The following is a 27,002-nucleotide window of genomic DNA, read 5'->3' on the forward strand; positions in this document are numbered from 1 at the left end:
CAGTCTGTATGTCAGTCAGCGAGGTCTACAGAGTCAGAACCAGAGAGGGAACTCAACTAAGAAAGATATGTACATCCCCATCTTTGCACTGAGCATCACGCCAAAATAAAACAAAAATCCAATCTTAAAGGATATATTCTCTTTTTTCTTAAAAAAAAAAAGAAAAATATATCTACTCTGTCATCTCACAGAGCACCAGACATGATACGACTACATACAGCATAGGACTTTTTTTTTTTTTTTAGTTTCTCATAGCCCAGTTTTAGACCAAGCAGGAGAAAATACATTATAACAGATTTAAACAATGCTTGATCACTGGTTAAAATGAAAACAATGTGGCAAAGAATGTTACATTGTCTATGCAAAAACTTCTGCTGACCTTTTCAATGCTGTACTTTTAAAAATGTGCGCTGCATAACCTTTTAAAGGGCCAATTAACATAAAATCGCTTTGGGTGATACCAGCCATCAATTCATAGACTTGATTTAAATTCTGCCTTCAGACTTTACGGTGTTGGCAGCGTTTCAACTCCAAACTTAAACAAACAATGACACACACACACAAAAAAAAATCTCACAGTGTTGCCCTGATTGCACAAACAAGCGTCCCCGCATCCTCCCAGTGTGTCACTTGGTAATCTACAACATGCTGACTATGAGAGTTTATATACGACTCCAGTGAACCATGGCCATTTTTAAGCCAAAGAACCTCAAGACACCCATTAGACATCCATTGGAATGAGCTTAAAGTCGCTCTCTTGAAGCAAAGATAACATTTATCAAAGGCTGCAGTTTGTCATTATTTCTTATTCCCACCAGCTGTGGACACTTCCTCTATCTGCGAAGAGGACACTTTAAGTATATATATATATATATATATTCTCTGTGGTTTGAGGAGCGTGTCTTTTCTTTAACTCTGTAGCCGAGTGGATTATGTTGAATTAACTGCTGCGCTGCAGGTGGGTTGAGTTTCTAAATGCCAAGTCTGTCAATGACACAAGTGTCTGACCTGATTGCTAACGCGCCAGGACATATGGAGGGGGAAAAAAAGTGTAGGTTGAAAAGTATTATCCTTTAACATTTAGAGCTGGCTGAGAGAGAGGGGATTACAACTCCCTAATCTCACGTCCCAAACACACACACAAACAGCGTGTACACACAAAGAGGCAAAGAGTGTGTTTTTGTTTGTGTTGCGTGTGTTTTGAGCTGCTCGGGGCTTGTTTGACGGTCACTCACCTTGTCAGCCATTATCATAGAGGAGCCTCCGTGGACTCCCAGAACTGGAAGCTGCGTCTGAACAGAGAGGAAGTCAAGGATCTGGGCGATGGCCTCCTGATCGGTGCCGTCGGCAAACACGATGCCGTGGAGACGAGTGCGTGTCAGAAGCTCACACACCTAGAGAGACACACGGTGAAAACAAACTCAGGTCAAACAAAGGTCGGTGTGTTTGTCACAGACGGTGTGTGCATGTGCGCCTTCTCACCTGTGTTATCACAGACTTTGGGTCCGTCTGGTTGATCCTCAGTGATACCACGTTGACGTCGAGAGCATCGTCAGGCCGCCGCGGTGGCCGAACCTCCTGGTCGGAAACCAGCCGTGTCTGGCCCATGATCACACCCACGCTGAGCCCCGGAGGCTTCTGGGACACCACAGGCGCCATCATTTGGGAGAGTAGGAGTAACATCCAGCCCACTACACCCATCATACCCTTAAAAACACAAACACACACACAAACACAAACATCAAAACACAGAGAAGCGTCTCGTCAGGGAACCGTGACAGTTTGCATCACAAAACCAAACACTGTCAGATTTTATGTTACTGAGCTCAAACACTGTGACTCTATATATCTTTTACCTCGACAGTTTACTGCTGCTATCAGCCGCCCGTCACAGGCACAGATGACACACATGAGACAGGTGGTTATAGGTCCACACATTGCCATGGCAACAACCAGTGGTATTCTCATATTTACCAAACTATCAAATCAAACATGTATTTTGTATATTGCCATGATTGACCTAGAATCATGTCTCCATATTTTCTATTATATTATGCCCCCTTTCCACAAATTAAAATAGTTCCCACGTGTCTTAAAGACATGTCTGTGACATGCTTTGGTCAAAATACTCCAAGGATCAAACATCACAGCTCTTTTCATACTTTCCAAACAGCCCTGTTCATAACGGCTGGTTTCAGTGCCTGTCCCTTTAAATGTAAATGAACCACTGCTCGCCCCGCCCCTTCTACCGGTCCCAGGTAGGGGTGGGATTATGCAAATTCGAAACCTAGTTACATCACTGGAAGACAACTGAGGGAACAGCTTGTAAAACCATGTGGATTTCAACCTAGGGAGCCTGCACATTACAGATTCGTCAATTCTCACATTTTAGGGGCCGGACGGCAAGACAAACACCCAAATATATGTTAAAGAGCCTTAAAAAAGTGATATTTCCATAATATGTCCCCTTTAATATTTCCATACAACATTGTATTACACACACATTTCAACAAGCAGAACCTGCCACCTCTTTCCTTTTGTGTGAGAAAGTAAAGCCTTTGAGAAATTTGTTAAAAATCGACTTTTCTTTGACAGAGACAGAATGTATTTCCAACCAGCAGGATATATGAGCCTTGCATATTCTGAACATGTCTTCAAAAAAGGCACTAAGTGCCATCAAACGGCCGCCGGGTTTTTTCAAAGATTGTCTTGTATTTATCTTTGGGAAAAAACAGTGCGACGCAGATATGTGACTCGATTTTTAATCATTAGTGCAAAAGTCTCAAGTGCAAAAGCAAAGCACACATGAGCCTGGAGTTGTCGGGGGCTCTGAGTTTACAGTCCTCCACTATCTTAAAAAAAAAATCACTTAATTCTGTTTCAAAGTGGGCGACCATTAGCAGACCACAGTTAAACCTGAAGTTATTTCTACCAAACCACCAATCGCGCTTCATAAGAGGCCTTAAATCTCTCTTCCACTGTCTGCCTTTATTTGAACGTAATCTACGCCTGTAGGCAACATTCACAGTCAAGTGGCAGCTATTAGTGGATAAAATAACCCTGAAATAAATGTAATCTGATTTTCCCCCTGTGAGGGGAAACGCTCCAAATCACTGAAGGCACCCAAGTGTCTGCATCAATCAATAACGTTCACCGAGATGAAAAAAAACAACAACATTTATTTCAACGTCGTACTTCACCAAGTTCCAGTGGCAATGCAAACGTTGAGTCGAAAACCCCTGTTCCCAGTTTCAGCTTACTTCGTGTTACCTTTTCCCTGTAATATGAGCAGATCTAAGAGAAGCAGATGAGTAGAGGAAATGCAGTGTGAAATGCCTTGGGCTGAATGAGAGCTAATGAAACCATGATGCGAATGCTACGTTGCATCTCAGCCAATTTCTTACACCGCCACAGTCCAGCAGAGCCGAAAAACACCCGAGGAGGAAACATCACATCCACAAAATTAACCTACTGTCTTAATATCTCTTCATCTTCCACTCTCTTCATTTGCTAACTTTGAATCCTAAGTCTGCTAATCATCTTCATGTTTTCATTTTCTCTCCATGCATTTCATGTTTTTTTTACTCTAATTCTGCCAATCTGTCTTTCCGGCTGGGTTAGTGTGTATGTGTATGTGTATGTGTATGTGTATGTGTATGTGTATGTGTATGTGTATGTGTATGTGTATGTGTGTGTGTGTGTATCTGATCCATGTCATCTCACACCCGGTCTAATCAGGCCAGTTAGTCAAGTCAGTACTTTCCCAGCTTGCTCTCTCTGCCCTGGTGCCCACAGACTAGCCTGCAGCTCCTGCAGCACTTAGCATACGCCGCTAAATCACACACCGCTACACTGCTGTCCCAGGGAATTAGTGTCAGCCCCAATCAATGGAGCAGGATTACACTAACTTTCCCCGCAGTTAGCATCAGAGCTAACATAACTGGGAGCTATAGTGTGCGCTGTGCCACGGCTTCAAAATGGTCAAACTTTGGGTCACTGAGTGTCCTTGCCGTCTTAGAGTAATTTGAATTTGCCCTTAAAAATCATATCCGCTGACGCTTGAGATAATCTTCCAGAGAAGATGTCATGAATGGTAACTGTTACCCTCTGTGTTAGCATTTATGGTAATGTTGCTCAGATACTAAAAAATGCAAGATCTTAGTAATGTAATAATATTCAGCAGGCATAATTCTCTGTAGTACGCTGCCAACACTAAATGAGTTTTCACTTTATAAGAATATGCTATAAAAAGGTAAGAGATTTTTTTTTAAATAGCCACTTCACTGCAATAAAAAGGAAGCTTCTGTTTGTCCTCATTCAAACGTGTTTCCGAATTTGTACAAGTTTGCCTTCAAGCAGCAAATTAGTCTTGTCCAAAAGATTGTTTTTTATTTTCACGGCTAAAGTCAGACCTAGATTTGTAGGAATGATATCTCTGTCAAAGCTAGAAACAACACACCCGGTGCTGAAACGGGAGCTGGCATTAAGAGACCCTCAGGCTGCTCCAGTGACAATGAATCAGAGGACATCTTTGTGCACACTGTAACATAACCCAGGGTTATTTTCCTCTGATATAAGCACATTTTGTGGTTCAACAATGATAGCCCCTAATGCCTATTAAATAAAGCTCATGTGGGTGTAATTGCTTAAATCTATCAGTCCGCAATTTCGGTCTTTCATTCATAGCCAGTGAAGCAGCTCAACATAGTGTCTCCAGATGACAACACAAATTAGGCTCTCGTTATGTGGGCCTTGTTTCCCCCAAAATATCTTAAAGCGATACTCCACCCCAAAATCTGTCTTGTCTGCTGGCTTGTAACGGGGTTGTACACAGTTAATTTGTCCATAGAGAGACTTTAAATTGCCTAAAGTTAGATTACAAAGCCGACATATTTTCAAAAGATCCAGTGAAATCTCTCAAACTTCTGCAACATAATTTACCTCTCTGGTCTCCATCCACAGCTTATCATAACCTACTCACTCCATGGTTTATATGTGAATATATACGTTACACTGTGAGGCTATCATTGTAAGATCTATTGTACTTTTGTTTCATACTATATTGATTTACTTTAGTCTTCTTATCATACTTCAGTTTTTGAACTAATGCATTGTTATTCACACTAAAAGAGACTAAACATCTGTGGATGCTTGTCAAAGCATTAAAAAAAAAAACATCACAAATGGATGGGCGGCAACAAATGCAACAGCCACTGATTCATTCAATGATAATGTTGAAGTTTCAGCTGAGAAATGTGTGTGATTCAACCTGAAAATGTCATGGAAGTGGTCGCCACTCAATCTCTTAATCACCTCTATCTTTTAAGTTATTAACATTTGCTTAAGGTGCAGGTTTCTAAGAGGAGAAGTCAAACCACTACTTGAGCATTAACCTACAAACTCGGGCACCATTGTATTTTATGAGATAACAGTTCCCTGCAGTCTCAGGGGAGACTGAAGGGAATAATGTAATACGTAAGACGTCAGATTATTGCCTTTGTGTGCAGTGACACAGCCACTGGGGTGGCACAGGGTAACAGCCGCCACTCTAGAATAATATCTATCCACCCAGTTTTCTACACTTTCTTCTCTCTGTGGTATAAAAGCATTTTCTTTTTCCACTTTTGGTTCGTTAATGTCCATATTACCCAGTTCCTAACTCTGAGTGCCGGGGCCCAGATTTATGTACATATTCGCGCTGGCAATCTGCATGACATTAGCGTCTGATTTAGTGGAGCAGCAGCTAATTATCAGAAACCAGGACTTTCTTTTAGGTGCATTCTGCATATAGACAAGATCTGAAAAGATGCACTTGAGTGAAGAAATGGGAGATCTGATGTTGGTAATGAATCAAGAAAGAAATCAAGCCCTCAAAGAAAAATCTAAATGTAATGATGCTGAAATAGAAATCGCCATTAAATGAAAATTTTACTCTCCAAACCGTTTAAAAAGGGCTCGCTTACAGTCTTAACTCCCTCTGACTCTAATTACTTGGGTGTTCTGTTACATTAAAATAATCGCTCTGCTGGTAAAACCAGTGGAGTAGGAGTCAACATAAGTATAAAATGTGTAGATTAAAAACCACAAAACCACAAGACTCCTTCCCATCGTTGTGTATTGTATACAGAATTATGCAATATTGTGGTTTTTTTCATTAATATTACTGCATAACTTTTCTTTCTAAGAAGCTGTCACTCTCATTTCTAAATAATTCAGTGTTGCCCTCCTACAAATGTTCCTGCTGTTATGGTAATACCCGCAGAATGCAGGGTTATTAATTTTTTTTTTGTGCCTCTCCTTGCTTCAACCTTCCTTTAATATATCATTCCACATCTGAAAATCTCCTCCGAATTGGATGAACCTTAATAAATGTACCAGAATGTGCAGACAACCACATATCTCAAATCCCTTTCCCGTTATCTGTGTATTCCTCCTTTAATGCTAAACGCATTAGCATGAAGAGGAGCGGCACACTTCACTGATCACATGCGAGCTGCGTCTCAGATGACAGAGGAAACTGCAGCACTGGTGCGCCCATTTGATTAATAACACTCACATTGAGTGAACTTCATGTTGGTTAGTGCTGTCGGTTTTTGTATAGCTGCTAAAAAACAATGTAAACACTGGCAAAGTTAGCAGCGTTGCCCTAAGGAGCTAGCAGCCGGTGCATAATGCGTGTTTCATGCTCATACAAATGTATTTAATAATCTGCACGGGATACATTGTACATGTATCAAACAGAATACACAAGTGGTAACTGCATTTCTCCCCTGACGATTCAACGTATACAATGATTATGTGAACTATTATTAGAAAAGTGGGCATTGCTTTGTTTGACTGAGAAAGAAACAAATAAAGTTTGCTTGAACCACTCAGTGTGGACTCCATGCCTCTGCTCGGCTCATTGTGATGTTTGTGTTGGGAAAGATACACAGTGTACAGAAACTAAAAGCAGGGTAGGCCACCCACCTTTATTGTTTCTTAGTTTAATTTGGCTGCGACAGTGCTGTGAGATGCTAGCCAAGCTCGTCACATCACCGAGCAGTCTGTGCTAAGTTGGGTACAAGAAAGAAAAAAAAAGAAGAAACATTAGAAACACGCTGCAGATGGTAGTGTGACGTGTTCAAGGACATAACGGAAAATGTTTTAAATGGTGAAGGAACCAATTATTTTTGTTCACTTTGTTTGCATTTTTCATTTTATATAAATCTGACAGGATGTTCATTAAGATGATTGGCATCTATCATTTTGAATCGTTTAAATGTCTGGAAAAGTGACATCATTAGTACATCGTTTATAATAAATTAAATAATACTAATGGCATCCACACATTTTAAAGTACAGTACCTGCATGTTGTAATGTCTTTTGTCACTACAGAACCCCTTTCATAATGGTGTCTTAAGTTTCCTACCTGATCTTGTCATATCTTGTCTATCTGCCACATGGGCCTTGTTTTCTGTTCTTTTCATGTTAATTTACCACTTCCTGTTTTATTTTAGTGTGTCTACCCTTCCCCAGTTGTCTTCTCCTTGTATATTTAGCTCCAGCAGTCTCTCTGTTCTCTGCCTTAGTGTGTTTATGACCAGTTTGCTTGTCTACCTAATGTTTAGCCTCAACCCTTAGGTTTGTTTACCTGACCTGTGTACTGAGCAAAGATCCTGCCTCTGATCTTGGTGTTTTAGTCATGGATTTTGATTCCTATCATGATAGATCTTTTTTTTTTTTTTCAAATTAGTTTTTTAAAGAGGAAATATGCAGGATTTGTAGCTTAACTATGCAACATTTTTAGCTTACCTTACCTTACTGATGTTTTGATAAATGGCGTAACTTGTTACAGGGAGAATGGAGGCTCTCTGCCGTCCACCTGCTTGTTACTTATTGCGTCTCCGGACTGAAAAACAACTTTGCAAGATCATGGCCGCCACCCCGGTGTCCCAGCTCTCGTCTGTGCAGCACTGCGACACAAACGTGCCCCGTAACCCATAATCTATTGTTTATGACAGATTAAACTACACAGATAACGCGTCGTAACATCATTTATAATACATAACCTTATCTACCGCTCTATTGATTGATTTCTCGCCGGCTTCTTGTAAACAAATGCACATGGCCGGGAGGAAGGTTAGCAAACAGCGACCAGACTTTCATAGTTCCTCTTTAAATGTTATTTTCATGCCATCTTAAAGGTGAACTATGCAAGTTTGGTTACTTTTTCGCTGTTATTGCTAACTCTCCTTCCGGCCATGTGCTTTTGTTTTCAATGAAACCGGTGAGAAAGTAATCCATGGAGCTGTGGATGACGTTATTGATTAAATCGTACATATTTAATGTATCTACATGTCTCTGTGAAGCTTTTGAATGGCCTTGGTGCTACAGAAATAAAATTTTCTTGACTCAAATGGACACAAGTCAGTAACATCCTGGGTGGTCAGAGCCTGCGGTGGCAGTGTCAGGTGTGGTCTGCAGCTGGTGCACAGGTAAGCCATGGCATCTCATTTCATCAACATCAACAAACTGAATGTCTAGAGCGATTCACACAAGAGCGTTAGTCACTCAGAAAAGTGACTGCAAGGAGGCAACTCGTCATTCCTTCACTGATAAAATAACAGTTTCTTCTGTTTCATTATTGTGATGACGTGGTTTTATTATGGAGACAATGGTGATACTCTGAAAGCCGGTTGAATGTGCTTTGAGAAGACGATATTTACACTGAATATGTTTGTTTGTGTGTTGAAGGTTTATGATGTGTACATAACCGTTGGGAAAATGTGAGTTGGGGAGATGGAGAGACAAACAGAGAGAGGGAGAGAGAGGGGGAGGGGGAGGAGGGGGGGGGGTCTTTGAAAGAAAATCTAGCAGACAAGCAACTATTCAGCAAACATAGACACACATGTGCTCTCTCTCTCTCTCACTCACACACACACACACACACACACACACATACACACACATATAGGCTATATCTGGGTTTAATGGGTTTGAATAATGTCTCTGATACTGACAGCTTAACATTCACCCATGTCATTTAGCATTTAATCAATTTGAACTGATGAAAACGATATTAAAAAAAAGTCACTGGAAATGTTGCACTTGAAACGGCTCCAAATCCTACACAACCAGGGGCTACGTCGTCTGCACTTAATACGTGTGGAAATAGAAAACAAGGCAGCGCCACATTAGGGGGAGATACAGTATATTGATCCAGTGTTTTTCTCCGGCGATGCGGCTAATCCATGTGGTGGGCCTTTTAAAAAAAAAAAAAAAAAGCAAAAAACCTTACAAACGCAAAGTTCAAGCTGCACAAAAGCAAACTGGTTCAGACTGAAAGCTCCGAGTCATGTTGGCAGGTGTCAGTTCTTTCTGCTTCACCGGCTTCCAGTGGAGGACCGAGCACGTCATATTCAATTAAATGCAGGATTTTACATGGATGGGCTCCCAGCTACATGTGCAATTATTTTAGGAGGGCACAGGAAGACTCAATTGTACTACCTACCAGAACTTGGGTCTCATGTTTATTTGTTTTACTGTTACACACACTGCATTTTGAACAACTGACAGACTAATAACTGTAGTCATTTCTGATGTGACTTCTTTTATGGTTGTCTTCCTTTGTCAAACATTATTATTGTTTGTTATTATAATAGAATTCATGGGGCTCTAATTTCGTGGTGCAGCGTAGGGTGGCGCAGCCCGCGCAGTGGAAATTTCGTCCGGCGCAACACCGTGCACAGCGAATTTGGTAGACCGAGGTGCGCCGAGATGGGTGTGGCGGCGCAGCAGGGGGAGGAGTCAACAGATTCAGCTTGGCACAGTGACAATTTCGTACCAAAAGGTGCGCTGAAAGCCCGCCAGCTCCAACCTGGTCTACTCTCGGCGCAAGGTGAAGTGCAGCCGGCGCAGTTCGGCTGACCGGCGCGCAGTGCGCACACGTCACAAAAACCTCAAACAGGTTTCCAAAATGTCAAGCACATTTCAATGCAATAAATAATCACAACAACCACTATTTAATGTAACCATCTGAATCAGCACATACATTTATATCTATATCGACTGTCCCGTCACATCTGATGTCAGATCAGAGGCGTTTGTCAGGCGTAATGGAAACTCAGCCTGACTGAATTAACACAGCGGAAACTGTGATGCATTGCAAACTAACAAAAAACTAAAAACAAACAAACTATCATCTCTCTCAGCCAACCACAAACAGCCTCGGCATCAGATAGTGAGTATATATTCAGCATCTCTCATCTCAAAGAATTATGATTCTGACTTCTGATTTCATCCCCGTTAGGCATGATATTTATTTATGTTTTGATCTGTGCACACTACTCATCTTTGTTACACAGGGTTTAAATACATCTTACTAAATGTGAGTCCCTTTATTAGTGGAAAAGGGACCGGGGTGTGTTTTTTTCACTGGGCAACGGTTCTCAGTGTAACAGGACAAAACCTGATTAAACATATTAGTCATCTCCTCCCAGACTATTTTTGCTTCATCAGCCCGTGGAGTTCTGTTTGCGTTATCATTCTGCCACTGTGAGCTTGGACCTCCCAGACCAAAACATCAGTTTCCTCACAGAAAAAGTTTGGCCATTTGGCGTCACTGTCTCGTTCGTCCATGTTGAAATATAAAATGACAAAATTGCATTGCATTGGTGAGGAGAGGAGCTTGAGTGGTGAAGATCTGACTCAGCTGTGTTAAACCCAATCATGCCTTCTCTCCTCCCTCTTTGCCACTTGCGCCGGTGGGAGGAACAGAGGCGGGACATACTTGCACCGCGTCTGGTCTACGAAATTAGAGCCCTTAGTGTGTGTCTCTCTCTCTCTCTCATGATCCAAACCTAAAAGGAGCAGCTCTACTCCTGGAACAATATTCTGTCTCAAACTCACTGAAGATTTCTCACACAGATAATAAATCAGTGTTTGTTTACTCGTCGCTGCTACCGCCTCTTAACACTTCATGCGCAAGTTAAGTTTCCACGCACGTCTGAGCATCTCAGAAGAGCAGCCGCTCAGTCAGGGCCAGTGTGACAGGGGGACGAGGTCTCACCCACCAACTTGACAGAAACATTTAAAAAAACATTTATCTGACTGATGGATTGATTCGTCATAACATACTGCATCTTAAAATGACTTTTTATATTAAAAAGTGAATCATTTATGGATTTTGTGTCATCTGTTTTATTGTCTTGATTTTCTTCTTACTGCAGGGTTTCCGCTACATGTAATTGATCGTGGCGCACCGCCACGGCAAAATAAAAGCCGCCACACCTTCAGAATGATTTTTTTTTTTTTTTTTTAATGTTAAAACAATGTAAAGCAGGTTTTCCACTAGGGGTTGCACAGACTAGTCCCCTGCTCCACAATGACGTTTTGAGCTTGACGTCGACTCGCTGATCATGTAACAGTAGGCTACAAGAGTAGCGGCTTGAAACAACAGCTGAGTGGCTGAATGAAAAAAATACGAGCGCCGTCAAGCTGGATAGAACGAGCGCGTACCAGACAGGAAGTCGGGCACAGAAAAGGCGAGAGAATCCGGTCAATTTTCAAAATAAAATAAATGATGATTAAGTTTGCTTGTCCGTCTATAAATATTTGTCAGTTGCGTCTGCAAGACACATCCAAGGCTACATACAGCGCTAGAGACAGACCTGTGTGTGTGGAAAACTGAGTAGCTACAGACGGGTCGATGTTTGACCGGCGTGGAGAGAGAGAGCAGAGAAGCTGCCGCTTCCGCGGGCAGTGTGTCCGGGCTGCCGGCAATTAAAAAAAAAAAAAAAAAAACTCCGCTCATATCGACAGCTTTACGTCGCACACAACAACAACAGCAGCAACCAACCAGGAAAAACTAAAACTGTGACTGAGCAGGACTGTGATGGTGACGAGGCCTGTGTGTCGTTTTCCTCCCTAATTGTTTAATGAACAGTAGCTACAGTATTTTCTTTTGCACCTGTACATGTTACAAAAAAACAAACTGATTTACAGTTTGTTGTTTATAAAGCTGCTGTTCTGTGGACTAATTTCTGTGCGTGAGCTGTCAGTCAGTGAATACAGATTGTTGCAGAGCATTTCCCTCCTCCTGGGATTTTAGTTATGATGGGAAAAATATGAATGATGTCATCAGCGACTAGTCGACGATCCGGTCGCGCGTGCACCCCCCCCCCCCCCGTCGATCAGACCACCCTTGCCGCCACTCTTTAAAAAAATCCTGGAGGAAACACTGTACTGTAGAAAGTTTTTTGTTTAAGGGGAACTATGCAGGTCCGGTCACTTTTTGGTCTCATTTTTCTCTATGGAGCTCCTCCTACTGTACAGTTTCGAAGTACATATCTTCACTGTCGTAAAAACTCACCGCTAACCTTCCTCCCTCCGCGAATCTGTGGAGCGATGTCTACCTAGGTGGGTAGCGTAAACAAAAGATTATGTATTACTGGGTGTGTTTGTATCGTAGTGCTGTAAAGTAATCATGTTTCTCGCGAGACGAGCTCTGGGACACCGGGTCGGGGGGCTCTGATCTTGCAAGGTTGGTTTTCAGCCAAGAGACGCTAGATGGAAGGCAGAGAGCCTCCATTCTCCTTGTAACAAGTCATTTAACCATCACAATTAGCTGTTAAATTAAGGTAAAAATCTTGCATAGTTCCCCTTTAAAGCATCAAATCCCTCGATGGCTTTGTGCGCTGGCGTCTCTCAAATGTCTCCCTGCATTTCACGAACACATTCTGTAACATCGTACTGAAACAAGGTGGTATTTTTACATTTAATCTAAAGGCACAATGTGGTAGACTTAGATACGGACGAGAAACAAATACAATATGTTCTATAATTATTCAAAACCAAACGTTAATCCCATTTTACCTGCTCTTCAACAACTACCACTGAAGAATGGTTTAAATTTAATGCAACCTCGGAGCGTCGCCTCTGAATAATCTTAATACAGATGCATTTTCACACCATATACTTAAATATACTTTTTCTGACCTCAGAGTGCCAGGGGTTTGGTTTTCCGCAAAGATTGCTCTGCATTTACTACAGCACACTGTGTATCATTATCCACCCACCCAGACATGGAACTGCAAAAACACAAATTTTTTTGTTGTCTTAGACGGCAGAAAACGGTGGGAAGGTCTTGTTTGAAATATCACATTTCGTATTTGTATAACACTCATGTAAATTCCAAGCACCTTCCTGCTTGTCCTCGATAAAACCGCCTGCCTGCTCCCTGCACCCCTCGACACAGTCTTCTAAAAGCCCAACAGCCTTTTTCCACATCAAAATTTCAGCAATGCAGAGAAATGTGTGTACATGTGTTAAGGGGACACACTTTTGGCCAACTCTATCTCTCTCCTTTTTCGCTTGCTTGTGGTACGTGTGGAACCAGGGGAACAGAAAATGTCTGCAAGAGTTCTGTCATTCATATTTCATTGGTAATAAATATGAATAAACAAGGACAATGCCAAACACCAGAAAGGACACACTCCATGAATCACTGGGGGACTGCATTGTGTGTTTATGTCACTGTGTGTGTGTGTGTGTATTTTTATGCACTATGCTGTTAAGGAGGAGAAAGACACAATTCCTGCAGAGGAGAGTAAAAGGCAAAAGGTGAGGTTGGAGTGAGAAGAGGGGAATAAAGAGTACACACAAAAAAAATATTGCATAAGTTATTGTGAAGCTCTGCCAAGGTGGGAAAGTTTACAAGCGAGTTTCAGGCTGGATAGCCGTGACCTTGGAGAGAAGGTACGCAGTAACATTGTGAGGTGAGGCCACTAAATTCTGCATTACGATTGCACTTTCACATTTGCATAATGCGATATAAATATATGAATAAACACAGTCAAAGAACTTGCACCAAACACATAAACAGATATAACAACCAGATAGTAAATGAGATGATTACCTGCATAAGTGTGAGGGATTTGTTTACAAAAGAAACATGTGCAGTAAATGCATATTCATTTGTGTTTGCATGTGTATGGGGTCAACTGTTAGTGACCCCACACAGTATGAACACTGCAGTTACAAGAACATGGCCCAGTATGAGGCTGGGCCATCCATCCTTATGAATATACTATGTGATTTTTCCACTTTTAAATTATTAAAAAGAACCTGAAACATTAACATGACAAAAGGGCGGTTGTAGACAATCATTGGCGAGGTTTGTTAGACAGTCTGATGTAATGATGGAATAAATTCTCCCTTTAATTTTTAACCAAAAATTGAATTTGTACTCATTTTCATGCATGACAAGTGCACCAATCTCTTGAACAATCTATTATTGATGAAAGAGGAGGCATTTATTAATCCGGCTTTTTTTATTTTTTTAACGAAAGACTACATATTGATGTAATAAGTTAAGGGGAAAAAAAGTACTGACATGCTGTTTTCAGGCCATTTACAACACGACATACAGCCGATCACTGTTATTATCACTATTTCAGACGGCCCTGCTCTTGTCTGTTGTCACTGAGGATGTTTTTCTTTTCTTTTTACCTTTCTACCATGAAATCTGCTCAAATGAAGCATGTTCTTCCTCCCTTTCATGTCCCTCTGCTCATGCCCCTTTTAAAACATTCACATTATCACGTAAATGTGCTGCCAGTTTCATGTTAGTCTCATGTTTGAACGAGAGCCAGAACCACTTTACTGTAAAAGTCACGACAGCGCGCTGAGCGGCTCCAGCAGCACACATGGTTAAGCACCCGTTCGGAGTTTCCCTCTGGTAATTATCACTCTTAAGCCAAAAAGTAAATGTAAAAACAAAATCACATCAAACCAAAAATATATAAAACTCCCCCTTTTGTCATATGCCAACAACTGATGGACACATTCCACAACTAATACTATTGATAAAGAAAGGGTTCTGGAGAGTCGCTTCAATGTATAGATATAGCCTGATACAACTAAACATATCATCATGGGTCAGTGCACTATATGGTTACATCTGACACTTGACTACATTACAGTATGTACATTGACTCAGGATGTACATATTCTCATCACCGTGTCATAACTGAAGAGCTATAGGAAATAAAAACTCATTTAACCAGAGTAATCATCAGATCAGACATCTCTATTTGCAAGTCGCACATCTTTTGAATAACGTACACACAGCATTGCAAGCAAATAAGAATTAAAATGACAGTGTCAACTTGTTATTCACCGCTCGCCTCGGACGCTATCAGATGCTGCATCTTATAAATTGTGAAACTGATGTGAAAGTACATTGCAGGATTTTCTACTGAGACGTGGGGGCGGGCGTCTCTAAATGGCAAAAATAAGTCTTAAATCCCATCACTGATGAAGTCAGTGAGAGACCTGAAAACACTCATCACTACTGTGCACACGCCTCGTGGCTCTTTCTGTGATGGTCCTGTCATGTTTGAATGGGACCCCCATGGCACATTTACAGCAAAAGACCAGCTGTTTGTTTGAATGCAAAAAATAAATAAAAAGCCAACACTTCAACAAACAGATGTAGCCAGCAGTGTTTCGGATATGACTCATACTTTACGTGCCATTCGCCTGTGGGACTTCAAGATTGATTTGGCAAGCCTCACTTGAGGAAATTTTGGATTTTAAAAACCCTGTTATATTATCTTACATAATACTTTACTATGAAATCTTAAGTCATTTAGATTTATGGTCAAGGCATACATTGGATGGCAGCTTTTCAAAAGCCTCCTATCCTTGATCGCTCATCTCTGGGCAGCAGTGTGTGGTCAACATATGTTTTTTGATGTGTTGCTCATCGCCGTTAAAAACTGCACTTGGCAGGAGGAGACAGAAGCTTCAAATGTTCCCACATCACCAGATGCCCCGTCTGGCTGAGACAGCACCTGTCGCCGAGGAAGGGGAGCATTATACCTGGAGTAATATATTTTGGATGATCTGAGGATGTTTGGGGAATATTTCTGGCCTCTGCATCTTGCCGCCTGGCCGAGTTCTCAACAAGATCAGGTAGGAAAAGAAAAAAAAAGAAATGATGAGAGTGGCTAGACACTGACACAGTAAATCATGTCGCGGCCGAGGTTGTATTCATGTGGAAATCTGGTAAAAATTACATGTTGAATCTGGGCAGACAGAGGATTATTTAAAGGGATAGTTCACCCAAAATTCAAATTTAAAAAAAAAAAACTCATTATCTACTCACCCTCATGTCGACTAAGGGCTGGGAGAAGTTTTAGAGTCTTCCGTGCCTTCTCTGAGTTACAGGGGGGCTCGGCGTAGCAGTGCATGTCCATATAACGGTTGAGAACGGAGCTCACTTTTCTTTGTCCAAAAAGACACACCAAAAAACATCCAAATACCTCCATAGTGCTTGTCTGTAATGTCCCTCTTGTATTGAAGCCCCAACATAAGAAATTGTTCCGAAAAAAATTAAATAAGTCTATATTTCAAGGTTGTTTGTAGCGGATGTTCCCAGTGTTGCTCTGCCGGAATCTTGCACGATTTGCAGAGCCGTGAACTGACACAGGAAGAGCAGTGAACTGAGACATTGGGAGCTTCCGCTACAAACAAGCTTAGTAGATAGACTTATTTAATTTTTTTCGGAACAATTTCTCATGTCGGGGCTTCAGTACAAGAGGGACATTACAGACGAGCACTATGGAGGTATTTTGATGTTTTTTGGTGTGTCTTTTTGGACGAAGAAAAGTGAGCCCCGTTCGCAACCGTCATATGGACATGCAGTGCTGCGCCGAGCCCCGCTGTAACTCCGAGAAGGCATGGAGGACTCTGAAACTTCTCCCAGCCCTTAGTCGACATGAGGGTGAGGAGATAATGAGTGAAATTTGAATTTTGGGTGAACTATCCCTTTAATGGTGCCTTGAAAATGTGACTGCATTTTTAGCTACATACAATCCTGGTTGGTTTGTTGTCCATTTGATTTTCATATTCCTTCAAGTTTATTGTTTCAAATTTGTCATACTTCAGAATTATTAGTAAGAGAATTTATGCAAATGTGTTTTAGTTTCGAAAACCAGATTAATATGTCACAGGTTTCTGTTTGTTATTCAGTGCACTGGGTTGCCAGAGTACAAATCTATTCAAGCACCGCGAAGCAACAATTAAATCAAGGCATGGGCTTCTTAAAAAAAAAAAAAAAATGCAATTACTGCATACAGATTTACTGGTTGATGTACAACTAGATAATTAAAATACTAATCATTTTTATGTAGCACTTGTTACAGTGGACTACACACAAACAGATAAATATCTCCCAAAATAGAAAAAAAGAGAGAAGAAGTAGATAAATCAAGAAGTAGAATCAATAAAAGCAGAGTCAGTGCTTCAGGAAGTCTCATATGTGCAGTGTTTGTACAAATTAGAGACAAGACGGAGACCTTTTGACTTGAGGTAGAAAACACTGAACTACAGCAGTCTTAAGTGAGAAGAGATAAAAGCATGGACGGCTTTCACCAAATCAATAATGGATAACATAGTTTAATTTTGATAGCAAACCCTTCTTGGAGAAAATGAGTCTTAACCTCCTCCCAAACTGTAGAATTTATATTTCACCATTTTCTCACCAACATGTCAGTGTTGGGGGTTTGGCAATGGGTATCTACATATAGGGAGAGAACGTATTTGCATTTAAGCTGTCAAAACATTTTATTTCAAACCGCATTTGCATTAAGCAGCAACGTTGCTCCTCTATCAGAGGCATGGCAGTGATTGTGACTGGCAGGCTGTCAGGAGGCTATGACACCAACACAAAAGAGTCACAGCAGCAACCCCTTAGCTTTGCTAGCCAGGATGTTTACAAGTATAAAAACACAGCAGCCAACAAAAAAAAAAAAAAAGGGAAGAAATGCACACGTTAACAGTGTCAGGTCAGCTAGATATGTAACTAGCTAATTAGCCATTCAACTGTAAAAGGGTTAAAGGGCTCACAAACACATCAGCAATGCTCCATATATACACACCTGGTAGTGACATCTGGATATCTCGCATGGCTTGAATACTGTACATATGGAGCAGAGACAGAGTGCTACTGGATTGGACATATTCTCAATCTTCCCCCCGTATAAAAAAAGAAGGAAAAACAAGAAGACCCTATACAGCATCAATCATCAATTCCTTCGACTGAATCTTGTTTGTTGATAAGTCTGCCTGCTCCTGTCTGTTTAATCCACAAAATTAAAGAACTCGTAACAACCAAAAAATGGCATGCGGCACTTTATACGTCCTCTGAGTAGCACTACATCTTCAGGGCAGATTTGGTGGGGTAGGGGGGTGGGGAGAAGGGTATAATAAGTCACTATTGGAAAGAGATGAGACAAAGTATTGTGAAATTGAAAGAGAAAAAAAATCTTTTGATGAAAGTAAAGCATGTGCTCATTAACAAGTGTGGACCTGCACCTCCTGAATCTGCTGACAAACTGCTCACCCTATACATGTACGTTGTTTAAATCCACATTGGACAGAATCATATGTATATTCGCATTGAATGGGATTACACAGTTACACATGTATGCAGAAGCCCACTCCATGTGAAAGCTCATGAAACCATTTCACTTGTTCTGAAGCTGACTGATGAAATTCCCAATAGACTTAACATCATTGGCACAGTTTGTGCTGAGAACACAGTGCCAGACTTTCTTTTTGGTAATGTAGCCGCTGGCTTATCTACAGAATTTACAATAACTCTTCTCTTTTTTACACCCCTTTTGCCAATAAAACAGAACAATATGGTTGTGCACTTATAAAAGAAAGACTAAAGAAAGCCATACGGTGTCTAACACATTACATAATCTATCAATCAACCCCAATAAGACATTGAGCTAACTGTGATGTAACATATGTAATTCATGAAATTACAACAGGGGCATCCATCTTTTTCAAGGAATCGTTGAGACCGCAGCCTCTTATAATTATCCCTGTTGGAGAGGCAGAAAAAGTGATAAAATAATACTGATATATTTATGTAACTGATTTGCTCCTTGTAGCCATGGGAGACTCAACCAAATTGGATTTAAAAAGCTCAGGAATGTCTTAACTAGGACACTGCTATATATCGGTCTGAACTAAAATCTGGTGTCTATAAAAGCATAAAATTGGAATATGGGTTTTAGGCGTTAAGTTGGCCAAACTGACGTGGGGCCAGGGCGGCCGCACTTAGGCACCTCCTAAGCCTCTTTTGGAGCTTGGAGAAACCTCTCTGACTGACTGAAGGAGTAAAAAGGCAGCATTTAAGGTAACAGCTAAGCTTCCTACGAAGTTGGAACTGTTCTCACTCTCGCAGCCACATGTTGTGCTTAAGACTAATCAAGCTAATTCAAACACACAGTATTCAAATAAGACTTAGTAGGGGGTTACAGTCCAAAATGAAACATCCACCATCTTGAAAGCCTTAAGCCTTTCACTGAAAGATGAACGCTGACATCAAAGGAGAGCACATCTGTGTGCTTCTTATTTTTAACAATGACCACTGACTGGCAAGACTGAGGTGGCATTTTCATCTTTCAAAAAAGTTACAGTATGCAGGGGTTTTTAAAGGGATAGTTCAACAGTTTGGCAAATTGGCCCATTGCCATAATCCCTATAGTCTTAGTAGTAGGTTTGTTACCAGTGCAAGCTATTTTTAGAACGGTGGAGCAGAGCCGCAAGCTGCTCAGAGCTACGCTACGGAGGCTAATGGGATTTCCCTCATCAAACTCATCAAATACACAATCCAACAACTCCAAGTGGACAAGTTGTGACCTGCACATTCACCACGCTATGAGATAATAACGGAACGTTACGAGACAGAGTTGTTTTAGAGGTAAATTTTTTGACAAGCAGTCTCTGAATTTACCTCTTAAACAACTCTGTCTTGTAACGTTCTGTTATCTCATAGCGTGGTGAATGTGCAGGTCACAACTTGTCCACCAGAGCGTTTTGGAGTTGTTGGATTGTGTATTTGTTGAGTTTGATGAGGGAAACCAAGAAATCTCATTAGCCTCCGTAGCGTAGCTCTGAGCAGCTCGCGGCTCTGCTCCACCGTTCTAAAAATAGCTTGCACCGACAATTAAAGGTAACGAACCTACTGCTAAAACTATAAGGATTATGGCAATGGGCAATTTGCCAAAATGTTGAACTATGCCTTTAAAGCTGAACCCATCAATATTTCTACATCAGTAATGGATCAAATGGCCATGTGCAAGTGTCAACCATCTCCATGCAGTGCTTTTAGTTTTATTTTTCCAGGCAGAAAATTTCCCGTTTGGTTTCAACAACCTCATTTCGAAACATCAACCTGCAGCTGTGTTAAGTGAAAAAGCTCTAACAAGCCTAATGTGTGCTACCGGCCCAGCAACACACAACAGTTAAGAGACCAGACCATAAACACGGTAGATCATTTAGCAGCTAAACAAACAGATATTTGAGTCAGGAGTTCTGTGGACCAAAACAAGAGCTTGATACTGGATTTACATTCACAAAGTATCTACAGCCACATCTCAGAATAAATGCCAACGTTGCTCCATGTCTGGATGTGTAAATGATTGTTTGCTTTGACACATTTGCCAACTTCACGAGGTGATAATTTGTCAATGTTGTGTTTACAGCTTGTTTTGCTGCTGTCAAGTTGCCAAAAAATAAATTAATGCAGCTTTGAGAATCATTTGTTTGCCATAATCCTTGACTTTAACCAAGCAGTCTTAAATTGGGTTTGTTGGCAGTATACCTTCAGGTGTTTTATGAGATGACAGACAATGACGACCGAGCCGCCTCGCAGCACCTTTGATTTTCATGACAATAAGGGAAATGACTGCACAAATATCCCTGTTGGCCCTCTCCCAATCTCTTGCTGTTTAATTCTGGTCATACATGAGCTGAGCCATAGATCAATAGACTTTGTTTCACATCTGGCCAGCTGTCAATACTATTCAATAAATGTTATAGATTGCTCAACGTCCGTATAACCTTTATCTGACGGTTTTAAATAAATAATGTTATCAATAACGACATCAAAAGGGGTTTGTGTGGGTAAAATAAAACCTTAAATCAGGATAAATCCATAGCTTCTTAGAAAGAACTAAAATAAAAAAAACAGAAGAGAGAGGTTACAGGCCATTGATTTCATGGACCATTCAGCTGGTCCCTGTTGACTGCAACAGTGGCGTGAGGATGAGGCACAGTTTTATTGATTAAAATAGAAAAGAAATTCAGCCATTCATTCATATTCAAAAGGTATAGGTAGTAATTTCTTGGTTGCAGCTCTATTATGCTTGTCATGTCTCTAAACTCACCCTGAAACCACCTCTCAAGCAGGATCAAGATTATCCTGAATTTCAGCATCAAATCTATCTGCCTCTGAGTCATGAAAAACACAGATACAAGTTTTAAGATTGATTAAAGGTAGGATTTGATTCCCAAATCCAAATCCTAGCCTGAGCAATGGGAATTATTATTTGTAGGGTTTGAATAAACCCAATTTTCTGATTTATTCCGACCGGATTACTAAAATCCCATCAGTGAAGTTTTGCAAAAAAAGGGGGGCTGGAACTGGATAAGTCTTATCTGGAATCTGAAGCAGATGGAAACACTTTAAAACCATTAAAGACCCACTGAAGGTGTGCACCACTCGCTGTAAACATTTACTCATAAGCTCATGTAGAGGTCAGACCACTAATGAAGTGTTACTGATAGCTGCAATGTGCAAACTGTAGGACCATAAAGCTGCAGCCATTAAAAATGGTAAATATCTACAGTAACAGGAGTCTTCCTTATGAATGTAAAGCGAGCATCTAATTTTACCTACTATGAATTCTGTGGGGGGGTTTACAGTGGATTAAGGGAGCATCCACTTATTCAACTGGAGGTTTTTAATGATCTGAAGGCTTTTCAATCTTCACATCTTGTTGAAAACGCTGAGTACTTGTGTTTTATGGCATGAAGTGGACAGATTTATAGATACAGTGCATCATCACAAAACATCAACTTCATTCTAAAAATACCAGTTCAAAAACCTGTATTAGTCAAACACTACTTAATATCACTATGGGTGACTAACTCATTAAATGAGAACACCAACTGTGTTTTGATTAAATGATTAAATAGTGCACGTTCATGAGAGGCTTTTGGGTTATTAACTTGTCTATGCGACTGCACTATCACACATCAATATACAGAAGATCAGTGGGGGTCAAATGACTCATTATCATACGTCACTCAGCCCTTTTCACTGGTAATTGCTAGGAACAGGAAAATGAAAACACTCATTTTCATCCTCTCAAGCCTCATGTGAGAGGCATTTGACCTGCAATTGTATGTATAAAGGCAGCAAACTGTAAGGACAGGGCATCACTTCTTTTCCTTTTTTTCTTTTTTTAACATTTTTCTAACAAGTGAACAAAGGAGGGGAGTTAAATTTTGTAACCAAAATTTTGGTGGTGGTGGTGGTGGTGGATGCTCTCAAAGCTAGATAATCTGACGCAAACCCAGCACAGGCACAGTAGCTGGTTTAATTGACTTAAAGAAAGCACTCACTCAGCAGATGACAGCTAAAGGCCACGCCAGAGGCTGGGTGGCTGCACGTGGTGAGGCTTGATGTTACAGGCAGAAACCCCATCACCAAAAACCTCCTTCCTCTACTTCCTCTTCTTCTTCTTCTTTTTTTAAACATGCAGTTTGTCAACTTCAGAGGATAGTGAGCTCCAACTAAAAATACTTTACAGATAAGGGGATTATTTGCTGTAGCTCTTATCACAGGATATGTCAATACCTCCTTCAGGACAAATACAGCTACAATGCAGGGCAGGGAGGTGCATATTCCACCCACAGATTCTTTGGCTTCTCTCTCTCTCTCTTTCTTTTTTTTTTAAGCATCTCTTATAATTATTCTTCATAAGCTCTAGGTTGCAATCTTGTGTGCGTACTCCTACCTAAAATCCTCTATTTGTGCGTGAAAAAAGGGAGATGAGAAGGAAAAAAAGAGAAAAGGAAGAGAATATGAGGATTCTTAGTTGGTTTTACTCTAGTATGTGTCTGTGTTGACTGAAATAACTTTAACTAAGCCAAGATAACATGTCTATTTCTAAAAAAAAAAAGAAGAAAAACATTACCTGAAAGACACCACAGCATTAGTCTTATGGCCTCGGTAATTATGGGTTATGAATGATCAAAGAGCAAGATTTTAAGGTAAAGCCATTTTGCTGATAAGTCGAGTTCTGAGATGTACAATAATAATTGCAATACTTCTGTATCACTTCAGTAAAACCAACAGTTCGACAGAGGTAAAAACTCTCCATGTATCTTTAATGAGAGGAAAAAGACTTATGCATGATTGCTCTCTGAACCTTCCCCCACTTGCAGGCATATGGAGATTTGGGGCTAATTCTGCGCTCGAGCTCTAAAATTGTCTTGCACAGACTATTAAAAACCAAAACACTGAACCCACAGTGACTCAGGGTAGACAAAGTGCTCACCTTCTGAAGCCCCCCTTTAAGAGACCTCTCAGAGTGCCCTCTTTTAAGAAACGTAACAAACTGAGCCGTAAAAAAAAGAAGAGGACGACACCTTTATAAACATCTGTTACCGGCAAAGGTACAAGAACGTAATGTTTGTGTGACTGACTATCAACCAGCTTCACTTTGGTGCCATCACAATAATCTCAAGAGGGCCATCTTGTTAAAGGCAGCACAACATGTTGGGAACGGCACATTTAATGTTAGGGATTAAATAGCTTTAACTGCAGCGAAACACAACACAGCCTCATTTCTGACAACACTGACAAGCTGCTTCCTCACACACACAAACACACAACGACTTCTACACAACTACAGTACTGTACCTGCTTTCCCCAGCAATAGACGGTTCAGTGAACAGCTCAGTGAGATGCATCCCGACACATAATTTCAACACTATGTCATGCTGGAGCCAAAATGGGACTCAGAATATGATATGCATCGCATCACTGAGAATTTTTTTTTTTTTTTTTTTTACATTTTCATGCTTTTCCTGTTTAGCTTTGTTTCAGTTGTTGTTGTTTAATAGCAGACTGGGAGAGATGAGGATGTGTGGCACAACTGAAGAGGAAAACACTCTCTGGAGTGATGACAAAAAAAAATATATAAAAGTGAATAAGAAAGTAGGCCTACTATAAAGTACTGTTGGGGTTTAAAAGGTGTTATGACATCACACACCCAGAATTCATTGCAGCTTTGCACAAGATATTTATATTAATGAAGATAGCAACAGCTCTCGACACTCACTGCTCCCCACTCTATTGCGTTTATGCCCTACAGAGTTGATCTCCTTTTGTGTCATCCCACTATTCAAGAAAATAGGCTACTGCTGAGCACATCATCAGTCTCCCTCCCTACTTCTCTACAACATCACAGAGAGTCTGCTATGGCATGAATGATAATTTGCCCAAAATGATCACGATGAATGTGGGCTACACACATTCACACAATATTTAGCGTTAGAAATGAGGGGCGTTCCTTTGCCACCAGGAATAATTAGTCTGATGGAGAATTATGGGATTAAAGGCTATATAGTCTGTCATGTCAGACTCCTATAGCCTACTCACATAAGTCAGACTCTTATGGTTACCCCCCATGCAACATCTGTGTGTGTGTGTATGTGTGTGTGTGATGGCTTCCATGTCACTGAGAGGAGGAGAAGACACTTCGTGTGTCAGACTTGGCACGGGAAGCGGGAGGAAAACGGAAGAAAATGTGTTTCTACAACGTGACTGCATTCAAAGCCTGAAAACTGTAATTTGAGATATGAATTCATTACAAGGCCTCTCTCTCATCAGCAGCAGCTGTGGGATAATGTGATGCAACAGCGCCGCTCAGCGTCGCGCGCCGCTCCGGCTGAGCCGCTCTGACGGTGTGTGGAGCCCCTCCCCCCCATCCCCCCTCACCCCCACACCTCCCCCTCATCTCCCACACCACCAGTCGCGGTCTTTACCTTCGGTGTCACAAAGCGTGGCAGCTGCTGGTTTGCGGTCGCGGAGGTTTTGCGCCTTCTTCTTCGGAGTCCGTGCGGTGGCTGTTGTTGGCTCGTGCCGCCGAGGGGTGAGGGGGGCTCGTGCGGGCGAGCGCCGCCGCCGCGAGCCGTCCGTTCACCGGCTTCATGTCGGTTCCTTCTCACAGCGTCAATGAAACCAGAGGAAAAGTGTTCAAACTTGATCTGGGGGAAAACAGGAACAGACGGAATATCACCGCTTGTCGCTTTTAAGCGGCTTTTAAATAAAGCTACAGACTTGTTGAATTTGACTCTGCTCTATTATAACAAGGACGCGCGCGCCTACAGGCAGGTGCCTATATGAGCTATAAACATTATTACCCAGTGTCATTATATTCCTCATGACTCATTAGCATTTTAACAGTTTGAATCACATCAAACACCAGCTCATTCCCAGTGTGTGCGCGCGCGTATATGTGTGTGTGTGTGTGTGTGTGTGTGTGTGTGTGTGTGTGTGTGTGTGTGTGTGTGTGTGTGTGTGTGTGTGTGTGTGTGTGTGTGTGTGTGTGTGATATGCTTGTGTAGCCTATGCCAGCGCGCGTGCGTGCGTGCGTATGTGTGCCTCCTTTTTGGAGCTCCTCAGACACGGGCTTATTGGATAAAAAGCTTGCGTGACGAAAACACAAGTTGCATTCAAAGGTAGAAAGGTGTAGGGGTGAGGGAGATAAATTAGTGGGTTCTCTCTCTCTCTCTCTCTCTCTGAGTGTGTCAGATCGAGAGAGAGAGAGAGAGAGAGAGCGTTAAAAACAGCCTGTGGCTCCTTTGCGAATATTCCCCTCACGCTCCCCTCTCTCTCTCTCTCTCTCTCTCTCTCTCTCTCTTATGTAGGGCATGCAGCAGGTTGTGTGTCGGGGACTCGGACGAACCAAGGAGCGGAGAGAGGAACACAAACCCATCACCACCACCACCACCACCACCACCGCCGCTGCTGCTGCTGCTGCTGCTCCACTTTGAGAGCAGAGTGAGTGAGTGCGCGGCGGCAGCAGCAGATATTTAGTAAAGCACCGAACCACCGACTCCTTTCGCTGCCCAATTTCCACGTCGCGAGAGGAGAGAGTTTCAGCCGAACAAGAAAAGAAAACAACCTATCTATACTATAAAAAAAGAAAAGAAAAGAAATACTAATTGAGGCAACTTACCCCATTCCCGTGACACATCTCTCCAGGCGGCCAGGTGGAGATGACATTGCAGCCTGTTACTCCATTCGGGCGCCCTCGGCAGGAGTGGGAGTCACATACGACTCTCCTCCGTCAGATTAATCCATCAATTTCTCCTCCATCCAATCAACCCCCCCTCAAAAAACAAAAACAAAAAAAAAAACAAAAAAACAAAAACCACACACTATCGCACGGATAAATCCACCTGTCTGCCTCAGTCAGAAGACCTCCCCCTCCACCGCCACCTCTCTCCCCCTCTCTCCCTCTCTCTCTTTCTCTCCCCCCACGGTAGATAGATAGAAAGGTAGTAATCCTCCCGGGAAAGATGTCAAACACCGTCCGTTGAACGGCGGCAACACGGAGGGGAGAAGAAAGAAAAAAAAACAAAAAGAGGCGAGGAGGGAGCCGCCGCCGCCGCCGCCGCTGACGTTGCGGGGATGAGTTGGGTGCTAGTATCCAAAACAACCGTTGGTTGGTGTGGGATCTCCAGCGGCAGCCCCGCGCGTTCCGCAGTGAGGGCTCGTGGACAGGTCCGCGCGCCTCCTCCACCTCCTCCTCCTCCTCCTCCTCCTCTTCTTCTTCTTCTTCTTCTCCTGCCCTCCTCCTCCTCCTCCTCCTCCTTCTTGCGCCGCTCGCGGATTCTTGGAGACTGAAGGGGGGGATTCCGTCACAAATAACACCAAAACACACGCACACACATATATTAACACTCTCTCTCTCTCTCTCTATCTCTTTCTCTCTCCTCTCTTTCTTTCTCTCTCTTCCCTTTTAGCCTCACGCGCTCTCAGAACCACCCGAAACAATTGAGAAACAAGTTTAAACGGGTCGAGTTGTTGTTTTCGCAGCTTTCTGCGCCGCGCCGCGCCGCCGCGGAGGTGTTGATGCTC

The 27,002-nt window shown here is 41.9% G+C and overlaps 1 protein-coding gene across 1 annotated transcript in view; it reads right to left on the reverse strand.

The window, feature by feature from the left end:
* grin2ab (glutamate receptor, ionotropic, N-methyl D-aspartate 2A, b) overlaps window positions 1-26,629 on the reverse strand; it is a 113,329-nt gene extending 86,700 nt beyond the window's left edge. Inside the window, exons 1-4 of the mRNA XM_085783741.1 lie at window positions 26,098-26,629; window positions 24,902-25,123; window positions 1,483-1,707; window positions 1,236-1,394 (exon numbers count right to left, since the gene is read on the reverse strand). Coding sequence (XP_085639867.1) covers window positions 1,236-1,394; window positions 1,483-1,707; window positions 24,902-25,123; window positions 26,098-26,115 — 624 coding nt within the window. The 5' untranslated portion in view covers window positions 26,116-26,629. The remainder of the gene's footprint in view (window positions 1-1,235; window positions 1,395-1,482; window positions 1,708-24,901; window positions 25,124-26,097) is intronic.
* Between the last annotated feature and the right edge of the window lie 373 nt (window positions 26,630-27,002).

This window comes from Trachurus japonicus, chromosome 1, assembly GCF_045865225.1.
Source record: "Trachurus japonicus isolate A0001 chromosome 1, Traja_1.0".
Classification (NCBI taxonomy): Eukaryota; Metazoa; Chordata; class Actinopteri; order Carangiformes; family Carangidae; genus Trachurus; species Trachurus japonicus.